This window comes from Xenia sp. Carnegie-2017, unplaced genomic scaffold (assembly GCF_021976095.1).
Source record: "Xenia sp. Carnegie-2017 unplaced genomic scaffold, XeniaSp_v1 HiC_scaffold_14, whole genome shotgun sequence".
Classification (NCBI taxonomy): Eukaryota; Metazoa; Cnidaria; class Anthozoa; order Malacalcyonacea; family Xeniidae; genus Xenia; species Xenia sp. Carnegie-2017.
The window spans coordinates 9,834,734-9,860,238 of NW_025813447.1; the positions used below are offsets into that span (position 1 = coordinate 9,834,734).

Consider the following 25,505-nt stretch of genomic DNA (forward strand, 5'->3'; position numbering starts at 1 on the left):
GATAGAATGGTTTCAAATTGAGAATAAGAGTGAGGCGATTCTAAAAAATAGATGCTTTTTGTGTTAACGCCCATTTCCACGTGTGCACACGGATGTTTTGCCAGGGTTGATGAATTTTATTAATTTTTGATGACTGATCAACATTCTTGTAAAACAACGATTCTTTGTTCAATTCAACGTATACAGCTCTTTAAACGTGATGGAAAAATTTTTAATCTTGTGTGTGTAAGACAACATCTTAAGTGTATGATCAAATATTTTCCAATAAAAAAAAACAGATGACGTTGGCAAAAGGAGTTGAAGTTCCTTGAGTTCAAGCATGATTCAGAGCTATCTTATGTATTTGAACTCTGCCAACTTTCGCATAAGTTTCTTGCCAATTTGTCATAATCGTTATTGACGTCATTCAATCTCCTTTTTCGGACGTTGAGATGTCGGGAGAACTTGAAAACACTTCTTCGATCGCTTGCTTTGGTTATAAGATGATGACATTTAGGACATCCTGGTATCGCATTTCAAGCTTTCGATAGTTGCTTCTTCCTCATTGATCCCACGTCATGTTTTAGTTAATTTGAAGCTGCACATATATTAGGGATAGAACATTTGGTTTTTAGGGGAGACAGTTAAAAAGTTCACAAACAATGAAACTAACTTTTAGGACTCTATTTATGTGCTGATTTATACTTTGCTATATCGTAATGGACGTGTATTTTGATTAATTCAAGAGGAAATTATAATAATATTATATGTTTTTTAAGCTTTCTTTCAATTATGTAATGTGCCTTCATATATTTAATTGACTAATTGCTATTAGGAAAAGGCGACTGAAATATTTTGTTTTGGTCTTTATTCTTTTAGTAAACTTAACCTGTTATTTAAACTATGTAACTGAGTACCGGTTGAGTTCAATATCGATCTCAATATGTTTCCATAATTTCGTAAAAGCACTATTGCTAATGCACATTTAATATAAACGACAAGTTTTTTGAAAATAGACATGTTTCGACATCTCATGATGCCATCTTCAGTATAAGTGAAATAATAAGTGATACAAGGTTTGTATAAAAGTAATATGATACATAAATTACAACAATAAAAAGGAAATAAGATAAATTAATGGGGAGCGTCCGAGCGTATTATAAACTAAATATTGTATTGAATTTAAAAACTTGAACATTGAGGTCAGGGATCTTAATATGAATAGGATCTCACCCTCAAGGATTATGGCCACATGCACATATTGTTAACATAAAGAATAATATTTTCATTGGTTTTTGTCAAATGTCATTGGAGGTGACTTGCATGTTGTTAATATTCTTGGGTATGGTCCTATGGAAGGGGGCAAGGTCGGGGTCGTAAATTCTCATTTCTTGAAATCTTCAAATCTATTGTTAAATAAATATATTTTGTTTTGCAGCTACATCTAGAAACAATAATAAGACAAAATTTGGCATAGAAGTTTTTTTCATGCTTTATTCTTAGAAAATTCATAAAATCAAAGAAGCACGAAAGTCGCTTAAATCAAGCACAGAAGCCTTCTCCAAAGAACAAAGCCAACACTTAGTTGCTACTTCTAAGATAAAATTCTCTTTCTTGTTTAAATTAAAGTTATGTGCGTCGCTGCGTAACTAACTTTTGTACCCTCTCTAGAAATTGTATACTATCAATGATAGATTCAGCGTATTTGCATGTTGCTATCCTTGTATGATTTTCTGGGCAGTTGTTTTTTTTGTCGGGGCGGATTTAGTAGGAAGTGTATAGAGTCAGCGATTTTAATACAAATGTCAACCAAGGTCAGACATGAAAGACTGGCAAACTAATATAAGCTTTTTTGAAAATATATTTTGAGTGTCTTATCCATGTCATTTAGAGGCTTTTATATATTTTTTCTGATAATTGTAATAAACACCGATTATTTATTTAATGATTAGTTAAATATAACTGAAATTTTAAATCGATGTGGTTCATATATGGCGATAAACAGTAATTTTGCGTTTAACTGCCTCATAACCTTTTCCGATGATCATGGCATACCTCACTCTTGGCTCCATTCACTTGCAAATTTGATATTTTCCCCATATACATCAAATAACAATTTTTTCAAATACAAATAGAATCTTTATTAACTAACCTTAAATTGTGTAAAAAAATACAAAACACGAACAAAGTAAAAAATTATTTGATCATATCCTTGTGAATGTCATGTTTTCGGAAACAATGACGGATCCAGCGTTACTAAAATGTATTACAGCAGCTAAATTTTAAATTCAAAATACTTTCACAACCATGCTAATTGTTAAAGAATAACATTTTAAAAATCTAGATCCGCCATTAACTCAGAAATGTTAATATAAACGTAAATCATGTATGTATGTAGGGTATGCGTATACTGACTTGGTATGTGTTCGATGGTTTTGAACGTTAAGGCGCAACAAATTTCTGGAAAACGGAGCATTAGATATAGTAGTCCTGCAACGTATATCAAGCCATTACTGTTCAGTGACAAATGTAATGCGTTGGCGGACTGTGAAGACAATCACTGACAAAAAATCTTCCTCAGAAGTCTTGCTTTGCATGCTTTGTTGTCATTTCATCTTGCTGTTTTTACTCCTTGACGATGTGTTACTGTGCTTGTTTTGAAGTTCTTCGTATTCGTCTCGAAGTATTATCCAACAGTTCGTAGTTTCATACAAATGTCTCTGCAATATTGTTATGGTCTGATTTGACATCATGATTTGTAGATCCTTTTGAAGCAAAACAATATCTCTTCTTCCGAATGCAGAATGTTAGATAGGCCATCATAATAAAGAAAACACAAACAATTAGTATTAACGCTAGCGTCGTTTTTGTTGAGCCAATGATGAAGAATTTGTCTAAAAACGATAGAAAATATAATTAGATACAAAAATACCATTATAAGATGAGTTAAAAACAAGAAAGATCGTCATTCATACTTGTTCTTACTAAAGGAATCGTTTACTGAATTAATCTTACTCTAAACACTCAGTTTAAATGTAGCTACTGTGGGGATATTTTTACCTTAGTGCTGCTCAATTTATAAGAGATTCAAGAGTTCTCTAAAAATCTCTTAAAATTCTAATTAAGTATGAACCAAACTTGTTTGTTATTAAATTTCTATTTATAGTTTTTTACCTTTTTCATGTGTATTGTGATTTAGTTCCATTACATACGAACACGATACATCAGATGTAACATTAAGCGTCTTATCTTGGGTAGTCATTGCTTTGAAGTTCATTTTTAATATCTGTTGTTTCGTAGGAGCACAGTCGTAGGGTAGGCATTGTTTGTAACGAATGTATCTTGGAAACCATCCGCTTTTACTGATTTTGAAACGCGGTTGAGGTTGACTGCATCCTTCAATTCTTGCCGGGTTGTTTTTTTCGTTTTCTTTGAAGTAGGCTTCGTTAACTGCAAAAGTAAATAATAAACTTACAAAAATGTCGACACTACCCGAAGCAACATCATGTATGCTCAAAACATGTTTGCATGATTAAAATGTGAGAAGCATTTTCATCCTGAATGCGCTACGTGAGCGCGCCATCATTTATTGTAAGAAATAAAAGTTATTTACTGTGTTTGCACAGGCTTTTGCAGACCGAGGAGACCTTTGGGAGAATTCGAGAGCATATAAGTGGAAGCCCGTGACCAATGGTCGAGAGATCTCACTCTTTGAGGTTTTGCATGAGCCAGTGCAAACGCGTAAAACATCTTTTTATAAATTAACAGTAATGCAAAACAGATAAATATTAAAAAAACTTCTAATTTATTCTCTATATATATTCATAATTGATTTGCAAATTATCGTTGATTGATTATTTGCAAATTATTTTTGATTGAATTTATTGAATAAGCTCTGGTCGGATGCAAAGGCTAATACAAATTGCAAACTCGGCAAGATACCAATCAGCGCATGCATTTTCTTGTTCTTATCGTATAATTGATATTACTCAAAAATCCCCTCACTTCGGGGAGTGGACAAGTATGCAGGATAAGAGGTGCATTCCCCCCCGTGACTGTATGGTGAAATAATAAAAATTTGCTTAAACAATGAAATGAAAAGCTTATGGAATAGCATTAATCTTTTCGGTGGGAATTAAGTTCGGGGTGTGCTATAACGTAATATTATGTATGTTTTCACTTACCTACACGCCTTTCTCTGTTGTATTGAAAGACTGTTAAATTGGTGGAGCATTTACACTTGGTGTGATTATGTAAAATGTATTCGTAATATTTAAACGTCAGTGAATCTCTCAGTACGATGCCTATCTTTTGCCATCTCACTGGTTTCGACGGATAGTGAGTTTGTGAATATTCTGCACAGCGGTGTATTTTGATGAAATATGGTCCGAAGCCTTGAGGGGGGGCTTCGTCAAATTTGTCACTGTATATGGACACAACATCTTCCTGAGGTTCACACGTTTTCTTTGCTGGAAATATAAGTACATATTAATTTGGCTTGTCTGTGGACGAACAATTTTCAATTATGAGAAACCAAATGAAAAATGTAAAACGACTATTTCATTATACAATCAGTAAATTCAACATGTTTAGTTTTGTATGTTTACCTGCTGCTGCACAGAGCTGGCACAGTGTTAAAACAATAACATAAACTTCCTTTTTACTTCTTAAAAAATACCGATCTGTGATGAAAGATAAAAGCGCAATCAGTACCTGATGCAAAATATATTAAATCTGCCAATTGATTGGTAGGATTTTATTAAATTCACAACCAAAGGCATAAACGCATTTATGAATTTAAAATTACAGCTATCATTTACTTTGCTCAACTATGAAATATTTTATACAAATTGATAAGCCATTTTGTAAGTCATACTAAAACTAGCGTCTATTTTGAACGCAACATACTGGAGATGGTACAGTGTTAAAAGTATTTTTTTAGCAATGCAATGAATGTTGCTCTCAAATGAGCGTCTTACAAAGAGTGATAAAGAACAAAGACACAAATGTAAACATCGGGTCATTGGGGGTCAAGGGTGGTGTGAATTATTCTTATCTTTTTTATATCAATAATCAATATACATATATTATTTGATCATTCGATATATTCATCAACAATTTGTTTAAGAGATGCAGGGATTCAAAATGATACTTCACCCTATTGGCCCTATTGTCCTTTGTAACTTCCCGTAATGATATTTTTTAATGTCATTTACTTAACTTTTTAGGGCATAGTTTACAAAAAAAATTTTAAATGTTTTGTATCCATACTTCCTGCGCTGTTGAACCATGTACATATCAAATCGTATGTGAAAAAAATTGACCCTATGCCATATTCTAATGCATGTGAACGTCTCTACTCTAGGTTCATTTAAAGAATTTTGTGGAATTACTTCAACAGAGATTCTTTGACACCGAGGACTTTGTCAAACATAATGCTTCATGATTGGGAGAGGGGTCATTATTGTAACAAATTTTATAGCTAAATTGAATACGAAAAAACGATTGAATAAATTGGTAATGGCAATCAGCATGGTATACAACAAACAATCGTGCTGTTTATTTCAACAATTTTTTTTATACAATGCTGTTTCTTTGTTTAATTAGCGCAATTGCGCAACGCGACAGCGAATTGTTGCAGAATTTAAAACAATATGTAATCTATACATTGTATGCATCGACGACACATAGTTTTGGCTACTATACAAGGTTAACACTACTCGATGGTGCTTTAAAATCGGCGCATAAATAGTCATCAGGAAGTGCATACGATAAATTTGACCTAGTAATACTTATTCATCGTGCAATTAGAAATACAAATAGAATGTATAACTTACCCATTTTGCTTGCAGAAAAATTGGTTGATCGTTTTTTTTGCAAATCGTCTTTCTTTTCGATGTTAGCAACTGTTCGTTGACTTTTGAACACTTGTAAATGATTTATGGTGTTTGCGTTTTTTATATTTATAATGATGCAAGACTTGTTTTTCACTGCATGGTGAACCGCACTTTATTTTGTTGGGTTAACCATTTCCTTTTGACAAATAATGGTGCAGCAGAAGGATGAATACTCTTTAGGTTATTTTTGATATACTGTATTGCGCTGTTGAGGTTAGCATTCCTTCATAACTTATTTACGCAACAACACGCAATGCAAGAAAAAAAAAATGCTTTTATTGATTTCTGTAAAGTAAAATTGATCAAGTCGTAAAACTTTTTTAATGCTCGAAGGTTCCTGTAGGTTCATGAAAAATACAGTGGAAGTTGTCCCACCCCAAGTTCTTCAGAAACGCATGCGTGATCGCACATAACACGCCTTAAAACTTGCTATTTTTTATAAATGTCCGGAGTTGTTTTTGACGACTTCTGGTGGGTTTTAATTAGCATGATGTAAAGTGACTTGGGTATTTCATATTTTCCCAGTTGTTTTGATAGGAAAACGCTCAACGGCTAATTGATTTCATATTAATTGATGGTTGTCATCACATCATGTGTGTACAATAAATCTACTTTACAGATACAGTTTCTCCAGTCTTTATCAAATTATGATTGCTATATAGTACATTCAATCACTAGCGTTCTTTTACTTTATTCTTCCAAGCTTAAGGAACAAAATTTTGATAATTTAGCTCGTTATAGATAAGAAAAAGAAATTGTGTGAGCGAGAGCTGTCAATAATATAGAAAAACCTTTTTCAAAACAACAAATAGTTTTGACCGTGTAGTATAGACCGTATGGTCCATGACGATTATATAGAAAGATCTGAAGATCATCATCGCTCTAAGGCCTTTTTCTAGAAAAATATATATAGAAAATTGGATTTCCCTCATTTAACTGCAATGGTTCTTAGTTCTTCGTTGTTGGTTCTTTCCGTAAAACATTGAAACTAATAAAGTACATTCGTAGGTGTGAATTTAACTGTAACGTATTGTCAAAACTGAAATAATTGCGAGAGGGAATTGCGAAACGGCACAAGTGCGCTTCCGATTGTGTTAAACAGTGTTTTTAATTAGCCTATAATTGACGTAGTTACATGAAGCAAAGCTCAAAGGTTACTGCTTTACGTGCAGCACAGTGGCCTTTGTTGCGTTTAGTTGGGTTATTTTTGTGGCCTAGTCATCCCTTGGGTTTGGTCTTGCGATGTAAACTTCAGATCATTATCAGTGTTTATTTCTTTGAAGTCTTTATTGTTTCTACGATGAGTAAACACCGAAACGTTGGTGATAAATTTGCGTTCTATAAATACACAAAATTGATCACTAATCCGGAGCCTAGTACTCGGCTATAAATGACATATTTGTCAGAGATTGGATTAAGGATCAGTTTCGCGTATTATAGAACACGTGATTATTACCGAAATATTTGCAAGAGTACGGCCTAAGATAAATTTCAATAGTTGAACGTATTTTACATTGATTTGTCTTTACATGTCATGGTTGTAGCAAACATTAAACAGAGGAGAATCATTTATTTTTAAATTCCCCCTTTATTATACGATTAGTGAGAACAAAGTAAACCACATTCCATCCTATCCCCAAATTTGGGAGTTTTAACACAAGTTTGATTGAGAACTTTTGTTTACTGGGAAATCGGGAAGTTTTATATGCATGAGAATCGCCGATTTTTACGACTTTTGGCATATGTGTGAACCACAAGGGAGCATGTTGCTGAATTTCAACATTTCTTTCCGGTGACCTCATGAGGAAGTTATTTGTTTTTTTTATAGAATCTCGTGGCGAAAGAATGCCAAAAATCCACGCCGCTCTGTGAATTACCGTCTCTTGTTTATTAAGGTATGTAGTTTTGAATTTACCTGTTAATTGATCTACCAAAAGTCATCATCTGGTTCATTTAAGTTTCAATGCCAATATTTACCAAAATTTCGTTTTTACCGGAATTGTTTTTGCTACTGGGAAGAATATACGCGTAGCTGTGCCTTTCGTGTTTGAATGCTTCTGACTGAAGCCCAGTGCAAACAAAGTCAACATATAGATCCAGCATTTTTGGATACCACATATTGACTTCGTTAGAATCAATTTTTTGTGTGTAATGTTAGCTTGTGTTAAAATTGTGTTTTGAGGTTAAACAAGTCCATAATTTTCAATCTGCAACATCGGTCACATAAATGCTGACTGTAATTTGAAAGTCGAGGAAAAATTGTTACTGGAAGTTTTAACTATCGGGGGGGGGTATGTGGTGCGATGTGTTTGAAGACACACTGAAAGAGTTGGTCCTATAATGGCATAGGTAGTTCCTGCGATTAGGAAGGGGGATGAGGCATATTCACATGTGCATTCAATAAATAATGCGTATATCGATAGAACTGAAGGCAGAACTTTTACGTGTGAATATTGCCCCACCCTACCTTCACCCCTTTATTATCAAGCTGGCTGTGCCACTGATGATATAGTTTGAATTTACCGGGACCTACAGTCTCATATTCTCAAACAAGCCGTTTTGATACAAAAAAAACACACTGGCGGAAGAGACTATACTTGCTTCGATGAATTGCGTAAAACTAAAAATATTGTTCTTTAAATTTGGATGTTTTGGGGGAGATAGGAGTAGAGATTTTTTGTAATGACAATCAACACGATGCATTTATAAGCGGTAACAACAGACGATTGACGACAAATGTAAGCTGGTGCTGGCTATTTAGTTGAATCAAACATAATGGCGTGGATTAAAGGAAAGGAATGGAGTGTGTATCTTCTATTTTTGTGTCACCCGCATGCTCTTATCGACTATTTCCTTGCACATAACTGCATAATTGAAGATGAGTCATCTGCCACAACGCATTTCATCATTTGAAGCATTCTGTTTCAAGAAGTCCATTTGACCTTGAAAATCAAAGAGAAATTGCTTAGAATTTCCGAATTAATTGAGGTGAAATATCGACATTTGCGAATGAGGATTATTTGAATGGGAAGAAATATTTTATGGAAGCGAACGGCCTGGTTTTATATTTCTTCTGCAATCTTCTTTTCATGTCTTTCCAGCAGTATCTGCTCATTTCTTTCGAAAGAATAGCTGTTCGAAGTTTGTTAAGGCAAAGAGATGGTAGGATGGTGTGGTTTTAAATTTTTGCGGCAATTTTCTTCTTATGTCTTTCCAGAATCATATCTTATCGAGATTTGCTAAAACAACGAGATAATAGGAAGGTGACGTTTCAAATTTCAAAGGCGATTTTCTGCTCATGATATTCCAGAAGAATATCTCTTTGCTAAAACAAAGAGATGAATATCTCTTTGCTAAAACAAAGAGATGATGGAGTGGCGTGGTTTTGATTACAACGGCGATTTTCTTCTTTTGTATTTCCAGCATCATATATGTCATAGGATCATGTAATTTTTGAATTTTCACCTCAATTTTGTCTCATGTCTTTCCAGTAGCAATATCTTTTCAAGGTTTTCTAAAGCAAAGAGCATTTTTTACTCTTCTTTTTTTGGCGTCATGATACAAAAATAGTTCAATGATACAAGAATAGTTCTAAGTATCATTTTTGTGTCTTTTAACTGGCGAAATACTAAGAACTCTTGCAATTATTTCCCTTTTTATGAAGTATTTGAGGTAGAATGTTTTGCAAGAGGATTTGGAGTACTCATGTTAGTACTTATTGCGGCTTCTTTGTGTTATTAGACGTAGTGGGTGTATTTTAACTAATTTCTTTCTTTCGTGCTCGGTTTCCGTTCATATCGATGACTCGACATTTAGTACTTGAAGGACTGTCTTCCCTTTTTAGAATGAATTTTTAATTTGTTCGCTCTATTTTTACATTTTTGTAATGCGTTTTACTTTTCCTAATTTGGTCAAACAGTGAAACCCTGCCTTACGGTCTGCCGTTAATACGGTTATATGACGGTCGTATTTCTATACAAGCAAAACACTGGTGTATTTTATAACAAACAACCGTTTAATACGACCAACCTGTCAGTACTGTCCACGGGTGCATTGTGAAGTCCCATTTTAAATACGGTCAATTGAAATAATAATTGTGTTAATTGACGGAAATGGAGCATATGGTGCATGTTGAAAACAATATAAAAAAATTACATCGTATAATTGTTTATAATGTTAATTGTAAATTTAAATCTCTCGCAGAGGACTTAAAACAAAAGAATAAATATGCAAGCTTCTTTTAACTTCGTTTAGCTTTTAAATTTTTAAAGTAACTTCTGCTTTTTTCTTGCTTCAATACTGGCTGATGAATTACTCTTAGAGCCTGATTATATGGAGGCGAGCTGGCCCAGATAGCGTGCTAGCCCTATGATTTCAAGGGACTGAGAGAGGCCAAAACTTCAAGGTTAAAAATTACAACTGTGTTTGCAAAGCGCCACACGTTATTCCTGTTGTAATTCGATAATTCGGGCAAATTGGTTGTTTTAATTTTAAATGTTTTGGGTAGTTATTAAATCAGAATATTGTGAAATTGCTTGAGATGATTTGTCTGATGTTAAGTATTAAATCTTTTCCATTTTCCAAAATCATTTAACGTTTGGCTGAATCCCGGCTACCGGATCATGTTATCAGCCCCTTAGTGTTCAAAGAGTTCTTAGAGCGTAGTTATTAGTTGCGATTTTTGTATGAGATGGTGGCATTATAATTTTCAAATAAACTATTTAACATATCTTTGATGATGTTACGCTTTTATACGGCTATTTTAAAATCCGGGTTTCAAATTCTACAACCATTTGAAAACTTCTATTAAACCGCACAGTGGAAACAAGTTCAAAAATTGTGAACAGCGCGTGAGGAAAATGATCTTGAATTCTCAATGATGTTGAAATGTTACGCAAAATTTTATCGACGCATCTTATGCAAATGAGAGAATATTTTTTTCGGAAGAATGAAAACAATTAAAGACCTTCCTGTTGGTTTTGTTGATACGGATTCAGAGATATAATATTGTCCAAAGATATGAATGATCACAATGGCAAAAGATAAGAAACAATACGAGAAAAACTTTATTCAAGCTCAAGAAAATATTTTGTATGATAATGTCACTAATATGATCTTCATTCTGACGAAGAACAAACACCCAGAGAATGATGAATGTTTAATGACGAGAGTGGTGAGGGTTAAGACGAAGACCAAGGATAATGCGCTTATAGTTTGTGGTAGGATCAATTTAAGATGTTATTGAGGAAAACGGAGTTTAACACGGGAAGTATACTCAAGCTGTTACTTAAGCAGCAACACATGTTGAAAGTGGAAAGCTTGGCAACGAATGACTTTGAATCTAAGAACTTGTCGTGATGACACAGAGAAAACTTGTTCAGTCACTAATTGTTGTTGAAAAAAATGAATTGCATAATGTGTTGAGAATTGAATCAAGGCAGGCTAACAGCCGTAGAGAATTTCATGATGTGGCGGCTCTAGCGTTGGTAAAAGTACTGTACAAAGCTCTAACTAGATAAATAAATTATAGCCAGAAAATTATTCTGACGATGTCAGTTTTCCAGAAGTACCTCCAACAAGCAAAGCTGCCTTTAACACAAGAGGGAATACACTCCATTTCGCATTTAAGATTCCTGTAAACACGAGATTTGATTACTTCACACTAAGTATAAATATTGGAACCAAATAAAATTTTGGCGATCTTAGTATTATAATTGTTGATGACTTGTTCGAATATTATGTATATTTCCTCATTGGATATTTGAGGATTAACACATGTTTATCGCATAAGCAACCGAACTCCGGTCAAGGCTTCAATTATTGAGCTTCAAGAGAAGAGAAGATAAGGACCTCGCTAGAATTTTAAATTGCATCATGAAAAGAATAATTAATGAAGCTGACATTAACATTTTAATATTGTAAGAAGGGATTATCTAGTATAGGGGGATATAGCAATGATTTGACTGTTGATGAACATGATCACGATGTTTTTTATTTTCATTAATCCAGAAACGAGAAAGTCTACTCAAAAGAAATTGACATTGAACTTGGCGATTTATTATAAGACATTAAGGTTTTTTTCTAAAGCATCAAAAGACTCCTCAAAAATCACGAGGTAGTTCTCCATTTGTTCCATACTAAAAAAAATGCAAAAAATTGTCTGGCAGCAAAGTCCTCGTTTTTGATGGTATAACTAATTGTGCTGAATGTTAACTAAAAAAGTAAATTACCATGTAATAGGTTCACTAATGCCAAGTATTATGTACCAGTTTTATTTCAAGAAGAGCGTATAATCTGGAGATACGTTCGATAAAGACTTAATGTTGTCGAGATAATCACCATCCGGAGTTAGTACAAGGTTGTTAGGGGGGAGGGTAGTATTGTTATCACTTAATATTTGTTGGGGATATTGTTGGCCGTTGCGAGAGTACGACTGCAGCTGTTCTGTTGCTTTAATTTTGAAACCTTTATTGAAACATTGATTTATTTTTTATACTTATAAACTTTTTGTGAATTTCTATTATTTCCATCCTGCATTAAACAATAGCACCAACTAAATTACTTGATCTTGATGTTCACTGCACAAATTCGTATACTTTCTTCTCCACTTCCAAAATGCTGAATTAATGGGACTGTTGTGTTGTGCTCCAGAGATTGCAAGATATATGTTCTTTAATGACTTCAAACTGGGTTGAACCATCTAGGATTTCTGTTTTGACAATCTTCATTGCCTCTGGGTGATGTGATGTAGACAAATAATCCGTTATTTAGCACGAGGGGTCGACTTTCTGTAGAAAAATTTTATGGAAATAAGATCATGAAGCAAATCGTAAAATATGATTATTTTGCAATTTTTCTCAAAAGTTGTGCACATCTAACTACACACATAACGCTTTTTGGTTAATTCTTTCAATCATAATTGAAAATTTTTTACCTGTATCACTGCGTCTGCTATTGGAAGGTGGATTTTATGGACTTTTGTATTCCAAAAATTACACGATAAGTGTTCCCTGACGACTTCATATAGGGTTGAACCATCTAGGGTTTGTGTTTCGATGTTTGTTGTGTTTTTTGTTGCTTTGCAACCAGGCAAACATTGAGTGAATGGGATAAAGAGATAAGTTAAAAAAATCCTTTGTATATTCACTGTGCAGATGAAAACGAGGTTGTGGATGCTTGCAATAGTCATTACATGTTCTCACGTTTGGTGGATTGTATTTTACTTTTGTTGTAAATTCTGTTTCGTTAACTGTAAACACAAAAGGAAAAGCGTTTCAAATTTAGATCTCAGTTAAAATTTTAATTAAATACAGAAGTCCTTACTTTCGTTTGAAGATAGATTCTTGTGTTGATCAAAGTTCAAGGCTGTTAAGTTTGTACTCATGTAACAAGAAGTGTGATTATATACAATATATTTGTAAAATTTTGTGTAGTTTTTTAAATCAGGAACGACAATCTCGACTTCTGTCAATGTCATAGGTTGGGGCCAACAAAATACACATATAGGAATTTTATCTTTATCGATGATACATCGTTGAACTTTAACATAATAGGGCTCCCTGTCCTTGGGAATGTCAGTGAAGTTTTCATTATAAATTGAGACAACTTCTTGCTTGAGGACTGGAACTATAGAAAATGAATATAAACTTTGACCATGCCATTTTCATTATGTTTAAAGCCGTCGTTTTTGTACCTATTGCAGGATATTTCCATCTCCCATTCACGAAATCTAAAAATATAAACAATCTTGATTTATGAACGAGTACACATTGTTGTTATACATACAACAATATGAAAAGCATTATTAACATTCACCATACTATTTTATGTTTGATTCTATGAAGTTTAATTTCATAGACTTCATATTTTATTGTACCTAATCCATGGTCTCTTCCATTCACCTTTTCGCTTATTTCAAAAACAAAGACCACGAACATTATCCAAGTATATATTAAGTTTTCAAAGATACCTTAAAAAGACAAAGCTTGGTCATACATAAAAAATTGTGTCTTTACACGCCTCTTATATTACATAATTATGTATTTCAAATTCGCATTACAGGTTCAATGAAAGATTTTTTATAATTAATGACTTGGTAAAGCACGAACTTTTAAATTCGATGATCAAGGTAGTCTGTTTTACTCACCCATAGTTCGCTCTATGATATTTGCAGAGTTGAACGTTACTTACAATGAGCAGGCATGTAACTCTTACGTAAAAGCAATCGCAGCTGTTTTTGTTATGAGTGGCAGTGCTCGTACGTGTCATTGAAACTTAATCTACTCTGCACGTCAGCACAGCAGGCCATCTTAAGAGTTTATGAGAGTGAGGGTCAAGAATCAATCATAATCATGTGAAAATGACTGTGAGAGCACGCAACAGCAAGCAGGAAAGCTCAATTAATGAAGGATCGAAATTTTCGTATGTTTGTCATACGAAATCAATCGATAGTAGGAAACTAGGTGTTAAAATTAAGGCATGTAAAGTTCAAAAATCTGCTCTAAACACGAAAGGTCATAAAAAATTGAAATTTGCATTTTCGTTATTACAGAATGTCTTTACATGTTTGTAAATGTAGATCGTCCAGGTTCGTATAGTCCTGAGAAGGACTGTTTTTGTTGTTGTTGACCATTTGTTGCTGTTGACATTTACTTTGGTTCAAACCATTTACTTTATTACAGAATGTCTTGTTGAATCAATCGTCGCCATAATTCATCCGCAAGCAGAATAAATCAGCTTGCTAGCATGAATTTGCTGCGACAAATAGAGAAAAGCTGTACTTTCCTTTAGTATAATAAGAAAACATATTCCGAATAAAATGTTCATGTTTTAATCAATATTTGAGAAACAATCCGATGATGAATTGTAATAAATTCGAAATATTACTGTGTAAAAAACTGTCTTGTTTGTTTCTTAAGTATTGAGTTTTGGATCTTTTATTCGGAGGAAGTTTTTATTATACTATAAAATTGTCGGCTGGTAATGGATTTTGTATAATCTCAGAACAACTATTCTTTATTTACGAAACTTACCAGCATTTGACTTTGCTGGGGTTTTCATTTGTGAAAGTCGTCCACAGATATCAAAATTGCGAAATGAATCTTGTTTGTATGGTCATGGCAACAGCGTTAAATTGATTCTTTTTCTGTTTTAAGTTAAACTTCCAATAATGCCTGCTCTGACCTAGAGGTTTTGGACGCCAAAATTGACCGTCTGTTAGGAAAGAGAGATGGAGAGATGTTTGAATGTGGAAATAGCAAAACAGATCAGCCAGCTTGGGTATGAAGAATTACATAATTCCTTGAACGCGGAAAAATGATAAATTCATGTGATTACTAATAAGGGAATTCAAAAAAAAAGTAAAGCTTTGAATGTAGTTTTAGTGAACGCTAATACCTTTCACATTTAAAAGACCGTCACATTTTATAGACTATATATGGGCATAAACTTCATTTTACGACGTAATGTATGACAAGTCGTGTTTGCTAAATTCTCTAATTTTAATGAATAACATGTACTAAGGAAACATAGTTTTGACAATGGTTTGCCCTGTCAGAATTGAATACGCGTGTATGCTAATAAATAACGACGAACATGTTTGAGAGAAACTTTTAGTGAATAGCTCGAGGAAGTAGAACGCCTCGAGAAAACATCAATGAATTAAGATTATATGGGAAAGACAACAATTAAAGATTTTGATAAAGCCGCACGAGTTCTTAGACAAGTACAGTTCATACAATACGTCAATGTAGCTTTCAGCCGTTTCTTGTTTGTTCTTCTTCATCAATTTTATGTTATCCTGTTCAAGGCAAAATTGTGGTCAGAAATACTCTATTGTACGATGTGTGTTCCGTGATCTTTTTACACGTAATAAAGCCTGTTTTGAATATTGTTGTAACACTGAAAATGTTCTCTGTTGCATTGCACCCAGGCAGGCATTGGTTGAATAGAATGAAGAGTTGAAATACATCATCAACTATAAGTTCACCGTGCAAAGTAAAACAGGCTGTGGATTCTTGCAGAGTCATTACATCCTTTACGTTTGGTGGATTGTATTTAACTTTAGATTTATCTTCTATTAGTTTAAGCTATGTCTATTCAAGGTCATCTCACATTCAGTAATCCGGCTTAATTTCGTTTGAAGCAAGTCTCTTGTGTAAATCAAAGTTCATTGCCGGTCCTGAACTCTTCTTCCAATGACAAGAAATGTAATCGTTGACAATATATTTAAAAAACTTCTTGTATTTTGAATCAGGAACGGCAGTTTCAATTTCGTTCATTTTTTGTGTTGAGGATAATGTTTGTCACATGGCACATAGGAACCCGTTGGACCGTCAATGACGGCGACGAACCTTTACGTAAAATGGCTCCCATGTAGGAATATTTGGAAATATTTGATGTGGATCGAGACAACTTCATCTTCAAGTGCTAAATATTGATAAAAGACATTAATATTCTTGACAACATTTATATATAACAATTATAATATATATGGATGAAAAAATACACCAGCATACATGGGTTTATGCGAATTCTCTGTTACGCAAACGATACTATGACAATGATGGATATGATTGACAACACATAAAAACAGAACAGCATATCCTGCCTAAAATAAAAAAATCTACCGATATTTATAGTAAAGACAATGACATCACCTCTTAAAGTATAGTGTTTTGTCGACACAAATATCTGTCGCAATAATATCTGCTAACATCTTTACGATAGTAATGTTGCGAGAAAAAATAGGTATGTATATTATTTCCAACATGTCTGTTTTTGACAGAAATGGTTTTGCTGCATGGATTAAATCAGACAAATATAGAGACCGTGAAATATGATCTCTACAATCGTTTCTAATTTTATTTATAATGATTTTTGAGCATAATAGAGTGCTTGTTAAAGAGTTGTTCAATACAAAGCTTATTTCCATACAGTAGAAAGTTCGTCCAATACAAAGTTTATCGAATAAAGTTTAGATGGCATATATTATTGTTATAGCGGAATGTTTTGCCTTAATTTCTATCTTGACCACAGGAAAATTCAAGTTTGTTATATAACCAGAAGAAATAAATAAAAAATAAGCATGTAGCAGATTACACAAGGTGTGTCTATAATTCTCAAAATGGACAAACGGAGATTTACAAGCTACTTCAAATGCGAGATACCAGGAAAAACATAGTTATATCAGTACGCTGATATTAATTTTGTTAGATTTAATTGTATTAGTACCCATAATTTTTCTGCATTTACGCTGACCACGTCACAACTAATTCAAGTCTTGTTCTTGTGGGGTCATTTCCTGTGTCTGCATCAATTTTTATTGATGACTCAGTCTGGTTCTCTGTATTCTTCATTTCTTTTGATTTGTGTCTTTTCAGCATTCTATTAAACCATTTCGATCATGGTTTGACGTCTTCTTATGCAATCTTCGCACTCTTTATTCTTTCCACAAGTCATCAACAAATACATTATTCCTTTTTTACGACAACACAAATTGCAGTCCAGAATAAGTATTGAAATGAGGACAATTGAGAGGACGAAAGCAGCAAACATCATTTTAGGTGATGTGATGTAGAGGAACAATCCTTTATTTAACAAAATGTGTTTGATATCTGTGAAGAAATTTTAATAGGAATGAAATAAAAAGAGAATAATGAAACATAAATGCAAGTGTGTACAAGAAGTATACTTCTTAAGTGATGAACATAACTTTGCGTAGTTTTTTCTTACAAGTATATCATAGAGATTCATACCTGCATCACTTCCCCTTTGATGTTTATTCAAACGTTGTGATTTCCAAGTGTTTAATATAACAGCCAGTAAATTGCTATCGGCTGGTAATTGCGTAGATGGACTCCAAGGATTGCAAGATGTATGTCTTATGATCTTTAAATGCTTATAGAAGCCATTTTTGAGTTTCGTGCTAACATTTAGAATGTTCTCTGTTGCTTTGCAACCAGGCAGGCATTGTTTGAATGGTATGAAGAGTTGATGTATATTAACTGCCATGGGTTCACTGTGTACATAAAAACGTGGCTGTTGATTCTTGCAGTAGTCATTACATCCTCTCACGTTTGGTGGATTGTATTTAACCTTAGATTTAAATTCTGTTTCGTTAACTGTAAGAACAAAATGAAGTTTTTAAGTTAAGCTGTGGTTATTCAACGTCATTCTCACATTCAGTAATCTGGCTTACTTTCGTTTGAAGTAAGGTTCTTGTGTAAATCAAAATTCATTGGCTGGCCTGACCACTCCTTCCAGTAACAAGAAATGTGATCGTAGACAATATATTTATAAAACTTCTTGTAGTTTTTTAAATCAGGCACAACAATCTCAATTTCTTTCATTTTTGTGGGTTGGGGATAATATTCGAGACCTGGAACATTGTAACCGTCGTCTTTCATGTTGAGTACATCGATGAACCTTTACATAAAATGGCTCCCTGTCCTTGGGAATATTTGTGAAGTTTTTGCTGTAAATTGAGACAACTTCATCTTCGAGGGCTGGATATTAAAAAAGTTATTATTCAATAAAGTGAACTATATCTTCAAAAACCTGTCGCTGTGTAAATGAATAATAAAAGTCATTTGTTTTCCTACCTAATCCATTGTTTCCTCCATTAACGTTTTGCTGCATAAGACAAATGCGTAAACCACCCATAATGCCTGTGAAAAGTTGGCAATGGTACCTAAGAGATAAACGTTCGCTTGTTAAATCAAAGAGCCCGTTTCCTCGCTATTTTTACGTTGTATAAAGTTAGATTGCGTGTTTTATTAAAGCAAAAAGCGTTTCACGAGAGGTTTGTTTCGATCAATTTAATATTTATACTAATTTTGTGTGTCCGAGGTGATTCAAGTCAGTGATCTAACATTAATCTTGTCAAATAAAGTATCTTTATTAGCAATGAAAATTTTGTCAATTGATATCTATTACGGTATATTTATTAAGTCTACAATCATAGTTATTACTGTCACAATTGCAAAGCATTTTTACGTACCCATTTTTTTCAGATTCTAGTTCACTTCAAGGTACAACAAACAATAAAGTTTCTTTTCTTGTTACTTAACACCTCACAAATCTGCTGTTTATGCCTGTTTGTATTGTTACAAAACGCTGCCTTATTTTATACCGTACTCAATTGTATCAAAGGTATGCTTGGACCTCCCATGGTAACCGCACCGAAAAAAAAAATTTTTTCTCGTCGAAGGACATCCTTCGACTGATTTAGTACTTGGTAGGAAGCTATGTACTGCTGGAACAAACCTTTCCTTTTGTGGGCGAATTGCTGCAGCAACATAATTATGATGATTCATGTACGCTCCGAAATTGTTAATTGTTTAATATTACTGTATTTAAAATAATCATGCATTGTTCAGCTTAATAATTTTGTAATGTTTAGGAGCCGTTTGTTACTTTGCATTTTTGTCGGTATCGCCTGGGCCATACGAAGGTTGAAAATTGGGAGGCTTCATTCATGTATGCATATATAAATTATAACATGCTCATATGAATGTGAACCTCCTTAATTATCGATCTTCCTACGACCATGATGGCACAATAACCACCGCTTTACGTTCTTATATGAACTAAATTAAAAATATAGAATGTGTACTGCATCTTAAACTGTGTAAAATTCGACACATTAATCCTCCGCGGCACTTCAACGGAAGCCTTGATGTTTGAAAGAGCATCTTCACATCAATATTATGGGAAGAGGTTTTATTTGCCACTCTTGTTTGTTTGGAATGTGATGCTAATTAAGTGGGACTTTCTAAGATCACTTTGTATTAAATTCTTCGGTGGTCTGAATTGCTCTCCCACAAAAAATATATTTGGAGAATTCTTTACCAAATTAAAGAATCGATGATACAATTGAAGTGAGACGGGATGTAGTAATTGTGTGAAAAGCAATTTATTATTATCTCGTTTGTATGAGCTCGATCAAGATTGAAAATATTAAGAATTCCTGTTTCGTTCATTCTCATTTTGTCTATTTTGGTTTGACCGCCATAGTTCCGAATATTTCGCAGATTGAATCTAACTGAAACATGTGTGAAGTCAACGTGAAAAAATATTTAAATGCATGGTTAAGAAAAAGTTTAGAAATGTGGTGTATCACCCGTGGGTAGACCGGAATGGTCATTATTGCACATTTTTGATTTAATTTTTCTCACTCATGGTAGTGGTCAAGGTTTTTAGGTGCGGTGTGTTATGCAACCATTTAATTGCAAATTAATCTGCTAATAATTAGTTTCTCTCCGATACGTCGTTAATAGAAATATTTTACTTCTGTTTAATGCACTATAGAGCTATTTATGTTGATGATTATTTCATTAGTGAAAAAGCCTTTAATTTTTCTTATCATTTTGAACGTTTTAAATAAAATAATGAAGTTAAATATAAATTCTGGCAATATGCTATTGTATGAATGTGAAAAGATGTATTTTTATGTCGATTGAAGGTAAATTGGACAAAAAATGCATTTAACACATCTAATAAAATTTTCAGTTTATTTTCAATAGTAAGTGCATGTTATAATGGTCAACTGCATACCAACATATCTTGACGACGATCTGTAAAATTTGGCCGTAGCGACTATTTCTTTCTCTTTTTCAGTAAGTTTTCCCATGGATGATGCTGCTATGGTTTGCCAAATAGTTTATCACAACAAATTAGCTTCGCGGGCGATGGTCATAATAATGATAATTTCGTATCATTTCTAATTTTGAAAACATTTGTCACACCCTATTTGTTTTTCAGAATGCGGCTTGCTTAACATTGTCAACACATAGTTGGGTATGTTTTTCCTTTTCGTATCAACAATTATTGTCTGCTGCTGCTGCTAGCTTATGTACATTATGTTTTTCTTTTACTATGCTGTTAACGTTGCTTTACAGTAATAGTTATATTTCATATTCCGGCTTGTTGCATGTCCTAAATCATGATCAAAATTTTCTCTGGCTAGTTTCCATACTTGTCTTTATACGATATTTCAACCAACTTTCCGCTGAAAGATTGTTATATGCAGTGCGGTGTTCATATCAAGATCATATCTTCATTTAATTTCAACTTTCCGCTCCTGCAAGTTTTATAGACATGCGCCCACTCAACTAGAGTTATATATAATTATATAATTATTTTGAAGGATGTTCCTGCATTTTTGTTGCCCTGTTGTCAATCATATAAAATGTAGATACTGTTCGACGTTTGTTGAACAAGCTACTACTTTTTACACTTCGTCCCAAACAAAGCTTTTTGTTTGCATGAGCCGAACGGTAAAGAGATCCTTAATTAGTTAAATATTGTCATCTGTGATATTGTGTTGAACAAACTATCAAAGTGCGTGCGTTTAGGCAAATAACATGGTTGTTTTCGTCAGGCGCTATGTATGATTGTCGTAATGAACACGAATTCGCTTTCCGCTCGGCAAGTCTCTCGCTACTATTTTAAATAATCGCTATAATAATGGAGCACTCGAAGCATTTAGAAAATTCCAACGACTTGAACTTAAGCTGAGAAAAGCCAAACTCGACTTGGATTTTCTTACGACATGCAGAAAGCGCTCTGTGATACCAAGATTCCTGTGGTTCAAAGTAGCTAGTCGTCGTTTACAAAACTCTAGCGCTTATCGCCAATGCCAAAATAAACTCCTTCAAGAAGAAATAAACGGGAAACACGCTCGCATACGCGTCCTCTCAGCACAACTAACACAAGCACACTCCAACCTGGCGTTACTAATCTCCAAAATTGACTTTATACACCTTAAGAATGTCTCCGATCGTGAAAATTCAAGAAAACTAATGCAACATCAACATATCCAAGATCGCAAACTTTTCCGTCTCACATCCAAACATGACAACAACATCCCAATCGACCCTGATAAAGTGGTGTTCAACTTCTCAAACCACCTCATTACTGACAGAGAAAGGAAATCCTTTCAAAAGGCTTAAACTTTTCCGTCCCACCGAAAATGTTAAACATTTGCACCTTCCTAACACCCTTAGAAAACTCTACAACCGCCTTAAACGAGAACCTGTTAATGAATCATCCGGATTTTTCCAGACTCGATCAAATGCAAATTAAAAGACATTGCCCTCAGGTTTCCAAGTTACAGCCCACCACCTTTCCTATACTCACAAGAAGACTTGAACATTTTAAATAGTTTAAAAACGACAGAACTATCCTCATCACTAAGCCTGACAAAGGAAATGGCATCGTAATACTTAACAAAGACGACTACATAGAAAATGAACACACTCTTATCTGACACAACAAAGTCTCAACCTCTTGATGGAGATCCAGTAAAAGTCACTTTACAACGAGAAAATCAAGTGAAGTCTTTATTAAAAAAGTTGAAAGATGCTAAATCTATCGGCCAAGAAACTTACAAAAAACTTTACCCTACTGGTTCACGAATAGGTATATTGTATGGTCTTCCTAAAATACATAAATGTAACATCCCTCTCAGACCCATTCTTTCCTCCATTAATCACTATTCGTATAAACTAGCAAAGTTTTTCATCTCACTCCTAAAACCCTTCACTATAAGCAATTTTATCATCAAAAACTCCTTCTCTTTTGCTGAAGAAATCGTAAACTGCGAAATCAACTCCAGTAATGTTGTCCTTGCTAGTTTTGATGTCGTATCCCTATTTACTAATATACCTGTTAACGAAACCATCCGCATAATGTCCAATAGCATTTTTAACAACCACAAGTACTTCAACGGACTCACTGCAACAGAATTTGAAAAACTACTCTCTCTAGCTGTTAAGAACTGTCACTTTATCTTTAACGGGAAAATGTACCAGCAAATTGATGGTGTGGCTATGGGCAGTCCATTGGGCCCTCTCTTTGCTGATATATTCATGTCCTCTCACGAACAATCCTGGCTTAATAAATGTCCTTCTTCATTCAAACCACTACTTTACCGACGCTAAGTTGACGACTGTTTTTTACTTTTTCATCCCTCCGATCACGTCCCTCTCTTTCTTGACTATCTGAACCGAGAGCACCCTAACATCACATTCACAGCTGAAATCGAACAAAACAGAAAACTATTATTTCTTGACATTGACATCTCGAGAGCAGATGAGTGGAAGCCCGTGACCAATGGTCGAGAGATCTCACTCTTTGAGGTTTTGCAATGAGCCAGTGCAAACGCGTAAAACATCTTTTTATAAATTAACAGTAATGCAAAACAGATAAATATTAAAAAAAACTTCTAATTCATTCTCTATATATATTCATGATTGATTTGCAAATTATCGTTGATTGATTATTTGCAAATTATTTTTGATTGAATTTATTGAATAAGCTCTGGTCGGATGCAAAGGCTAATGCAAATTGCAAACTCGGCAAGAGACCAATCAGCGCATGCATTTTCTTGTTCTTATCGTACAATTGATATTACTCAAAAATCCCCTCACTTCGGGGAGTGGACAAGTATGCAGGATAAGAGGTGCATTCCCCCCGTGACTGTATGGTGAAATAATAAAAATTTGCTTAAACAATGAAATGAAAAGCTTATGGAATAGCATTAATCTTTTCGGTGGGAATTAAGTTCGGGGTGTGCTATAACGTAATATTATGTATGTTTTCACTTACCTACACGCCTTTCTCTGTTGTATTGAAAGACTGTTAAATTGGTGGAGCATTTACACTTGGTGTGATTTTGTAAAATGTATTCGTAATATTTAAACGTCAGTGAATCTCTCAGTACGATGCCTATCTTTTGCCATCTCACTGGTTTCGACGGATAGTGAGTTTGTGAATATTCTGCACAGCGGTGTATTTTGATGAAATATGGTCCGAAGCCTTGAGGGGGGGCTTCGTCAAATTTGTCACTGTATATGGACACAACATCTTCCTGAGGTTCACACGTTTTCTTGGCTGGAAATATAAGTACATATTAATTTGGCTTGTCTGTGGACGAACAATTTTCAATTGTGAGAAACCAAATGAAAAATGAAGAACGACTATTTCATTATACAATCAGTAAATTCAACATGTTTAGTTTTGTATGTTTACCTGCTGCTGCACAGAGCTGGCATAGTGTTAAAACAATAACATAAACTTCCTTTTTACTTCTTAAAAAATATCGATCTGTGATGAAAGATAAAAGCGCAATCAGTACCTGATGCAAAATATATTAAAACTGCCAATTGATTGGTAGGATTTTATTAAATTCACAACCAAAGGCATAAACGCATTATGAATTTAAAATTACAGCTATCATTTACTTTGCTCAACTATGAAATATTTTATACAAATTGATAAGCCATTTTGTAAGTCATACTAAAACTAGCGTCTATTTTGAACCCAACATACTGGAGATGGTACAGTGTTAAAAGTATTTTTATAGCAATGCAATGAATGTTGCTCTCAAATGAGCGTCTTACAAAGAGTGATAAAGAACAAAGACACAAATGTAAACATCGGGTCATTGGGGGTCAAGAGTGGTGTGAATTATTCTTATCTTTTTATATCAATAATCAATATACATATATTATTTGATCATTCGATATATTCATCAACAATTTGTTTAAGAGATGCAGGGATTCAAAATGATATTTCACCCTATTGGCCCTATTGTCCTTTGTAACTTCCCGTAATGATATTTTTTAATGTCATTTACTTAACTTTTTAGGGCATAGTTTACAAAAAAAATTTTAAATGTTTTGTATCCATACTTCCTGCGCTGTTGAACCATGTACATATCAAACCGTGTGTGAAAAAAATTGACCCTATGCTATATTCTTAATTCATGTGAACGTCTCTACTCTAGGTTCATTTAAAGAATTTTGTGGAATTACTTCAACAGAGATTCTTTGACACCGAGGACTTTGTCAAACATAATGCTTCATGATTGGGAGAGGTCATTATTGTAACAAATTTTATAGCTAAATTGAATACGAAAAAACGATTGAATAAATTGGTAATGGCAATCAGCATGGTATACAACAAACAATCGTGCTGTTTATTTCAACAATTTTTTATACAATGCTGTTTCTTTGTTTAATTAGCGCAATTGCGCAATGCGACAGCGAATTGCAGAATTTAAAACAATATGTAATCTATACATTGTATGCATCGACGACACATAGTTTTGGCTACTATACAAGGTTAACACTACTCGATTGTGCTTTAAAATCGGCGCATAAATAGTCATCAGGAAGTGCATACGATAAATTTGACCTAGTAATACTTATTCATCGTGCAATTAGAAATACAAATAGAATGTATAACTTACCCATTTTGCTTGCAGAAAAATTGGTTGATCGTTTTTTGCAAATCGTCTTTCTTTTCGATGTAAGCAACTGTTCGTTGACTTTTGAACACTTGTAAATGATTTATGGTGTTTGCGTTTTTTATATTTATAATGATGCAAGACTTGTTTTTCACTGCATGGTGAACCGCACTTTATTTTGTTGGGTTAACCATTTCCTTTTGACAAATAATGGTGCAGCAGAAGGATGAATACTCTTTAGGTTATTTTTGATACACTGTTTGCGCTGTTGAGGTTAGCATTCCTTCATAACTTATTTACGCAACAACACGCAATGCAAGAAAAATAAAAATAATGCTTTTATTGATTTCTGTAAAGTAAAATAGATCATGTCGTAA

General features: G+C 33.9%; 3 protein-coding genes across 7 annotated transcripts; all 3 read right to left on the bottom strand.

The window, feature by feature from the left end:
* Positions 1 to 2,095: 2,095 nt before the first annotated feature.
* On the bottom strand, positions 2,096 to 25,375 carry LOC124433695. Its single transcript, XM_046983487.1, has 5 exons — positions 25,132 to 25,375; positions 4,587 to 4,661; positions 4,164 to 4,448; positions 3,154 to 3,429; positions 2,096 to 2,873 (listed from the first exon to the last, which is right to left on the bottom strand). The coding sequence occupies exons 1-5, from the start codon at positions 25,133 to 25,135 to the stop codon at positions 2,686 to 2,688; spliced, it is 828 nt and encodes a 275-aa protein (XP_046839443.1). The 5' UTR covers positions 25,136 to 25,375; the 3' UTR covers positions 2,096 to 2,685.
* Positions 12,328 to 14,118, bottom strand: LOC124433702. Of its 4 annotated transcripts, none has more exons than XM_046983500.1 (6): positions 14,023 to 14,118; positions 13,753 to 13,845; positions 13,570 to 13,605; positions 13,200 to 13,502; positions 13,010 to 13,125; positions 12,328 to 12,664 (listed from the first exon to the last, which is right to left on the bottom strand). In XM_046983500.1, the coding sequence occupies exons 1-6, from the start codon at positions 14,024 to 14,026 to the stop codon at positions 12,644 to 12,646; spliced, it is 573 nt and encodes a 190-aa protein (XP_046839456.1). In that variant the 5' UTR covers positions 14,027 to 14,118; the 3' UTR covers positions 12,328 to 12,643. The 4 variants fall into 4 exon arrangements, with proteins under 4 accessions (XP_046839456.1, XP_046839458.1, XP_046839457.1 ...); XM_046983502.1 differs by having other exon boundaries at positions 13,753 to 13,791; positions 14,023 to 14,078; XM_046983501.1 differs by lacking the exon at positions 13,570 to 13,605 and having other exon boundaries at positions 13,200 to 13,496.
* LOC124433696 lies at positions 16,966 to 18,256 on the bottom strand. 2 transcript variants are annotated; one of them, XM_046983489.1, is made up of 3 exons: positions 18,076 to 18,256; positions 17,633 to 17,998; positions 16,966 to 17,464 (listed from the first exon to the last, which is right to left on the bottom strand). In XM_046983489.1, exons 1-3 carry the CDS (start codon positions 18,224 to 18,226, stop codon positions 17,265 to 17,267), a joined length of 717 nt encoding a protein of 238 aa, XP_046839445.1. In that variant the 5' UTR covers positions 18,227 to 18,256; the 3' UTR covers positions 16,966 to 17,264. The 2 variants fall into 2 exon arrangements, with proteins under 2 accessions (XP_046839445.1, XP_046839444.1); XM_046983488.1 differs by having other exon boundaries at positions 16,966 to 17,491.
* Positions 25,376 to 25,505: the final 130 nt, after the last annotated feature.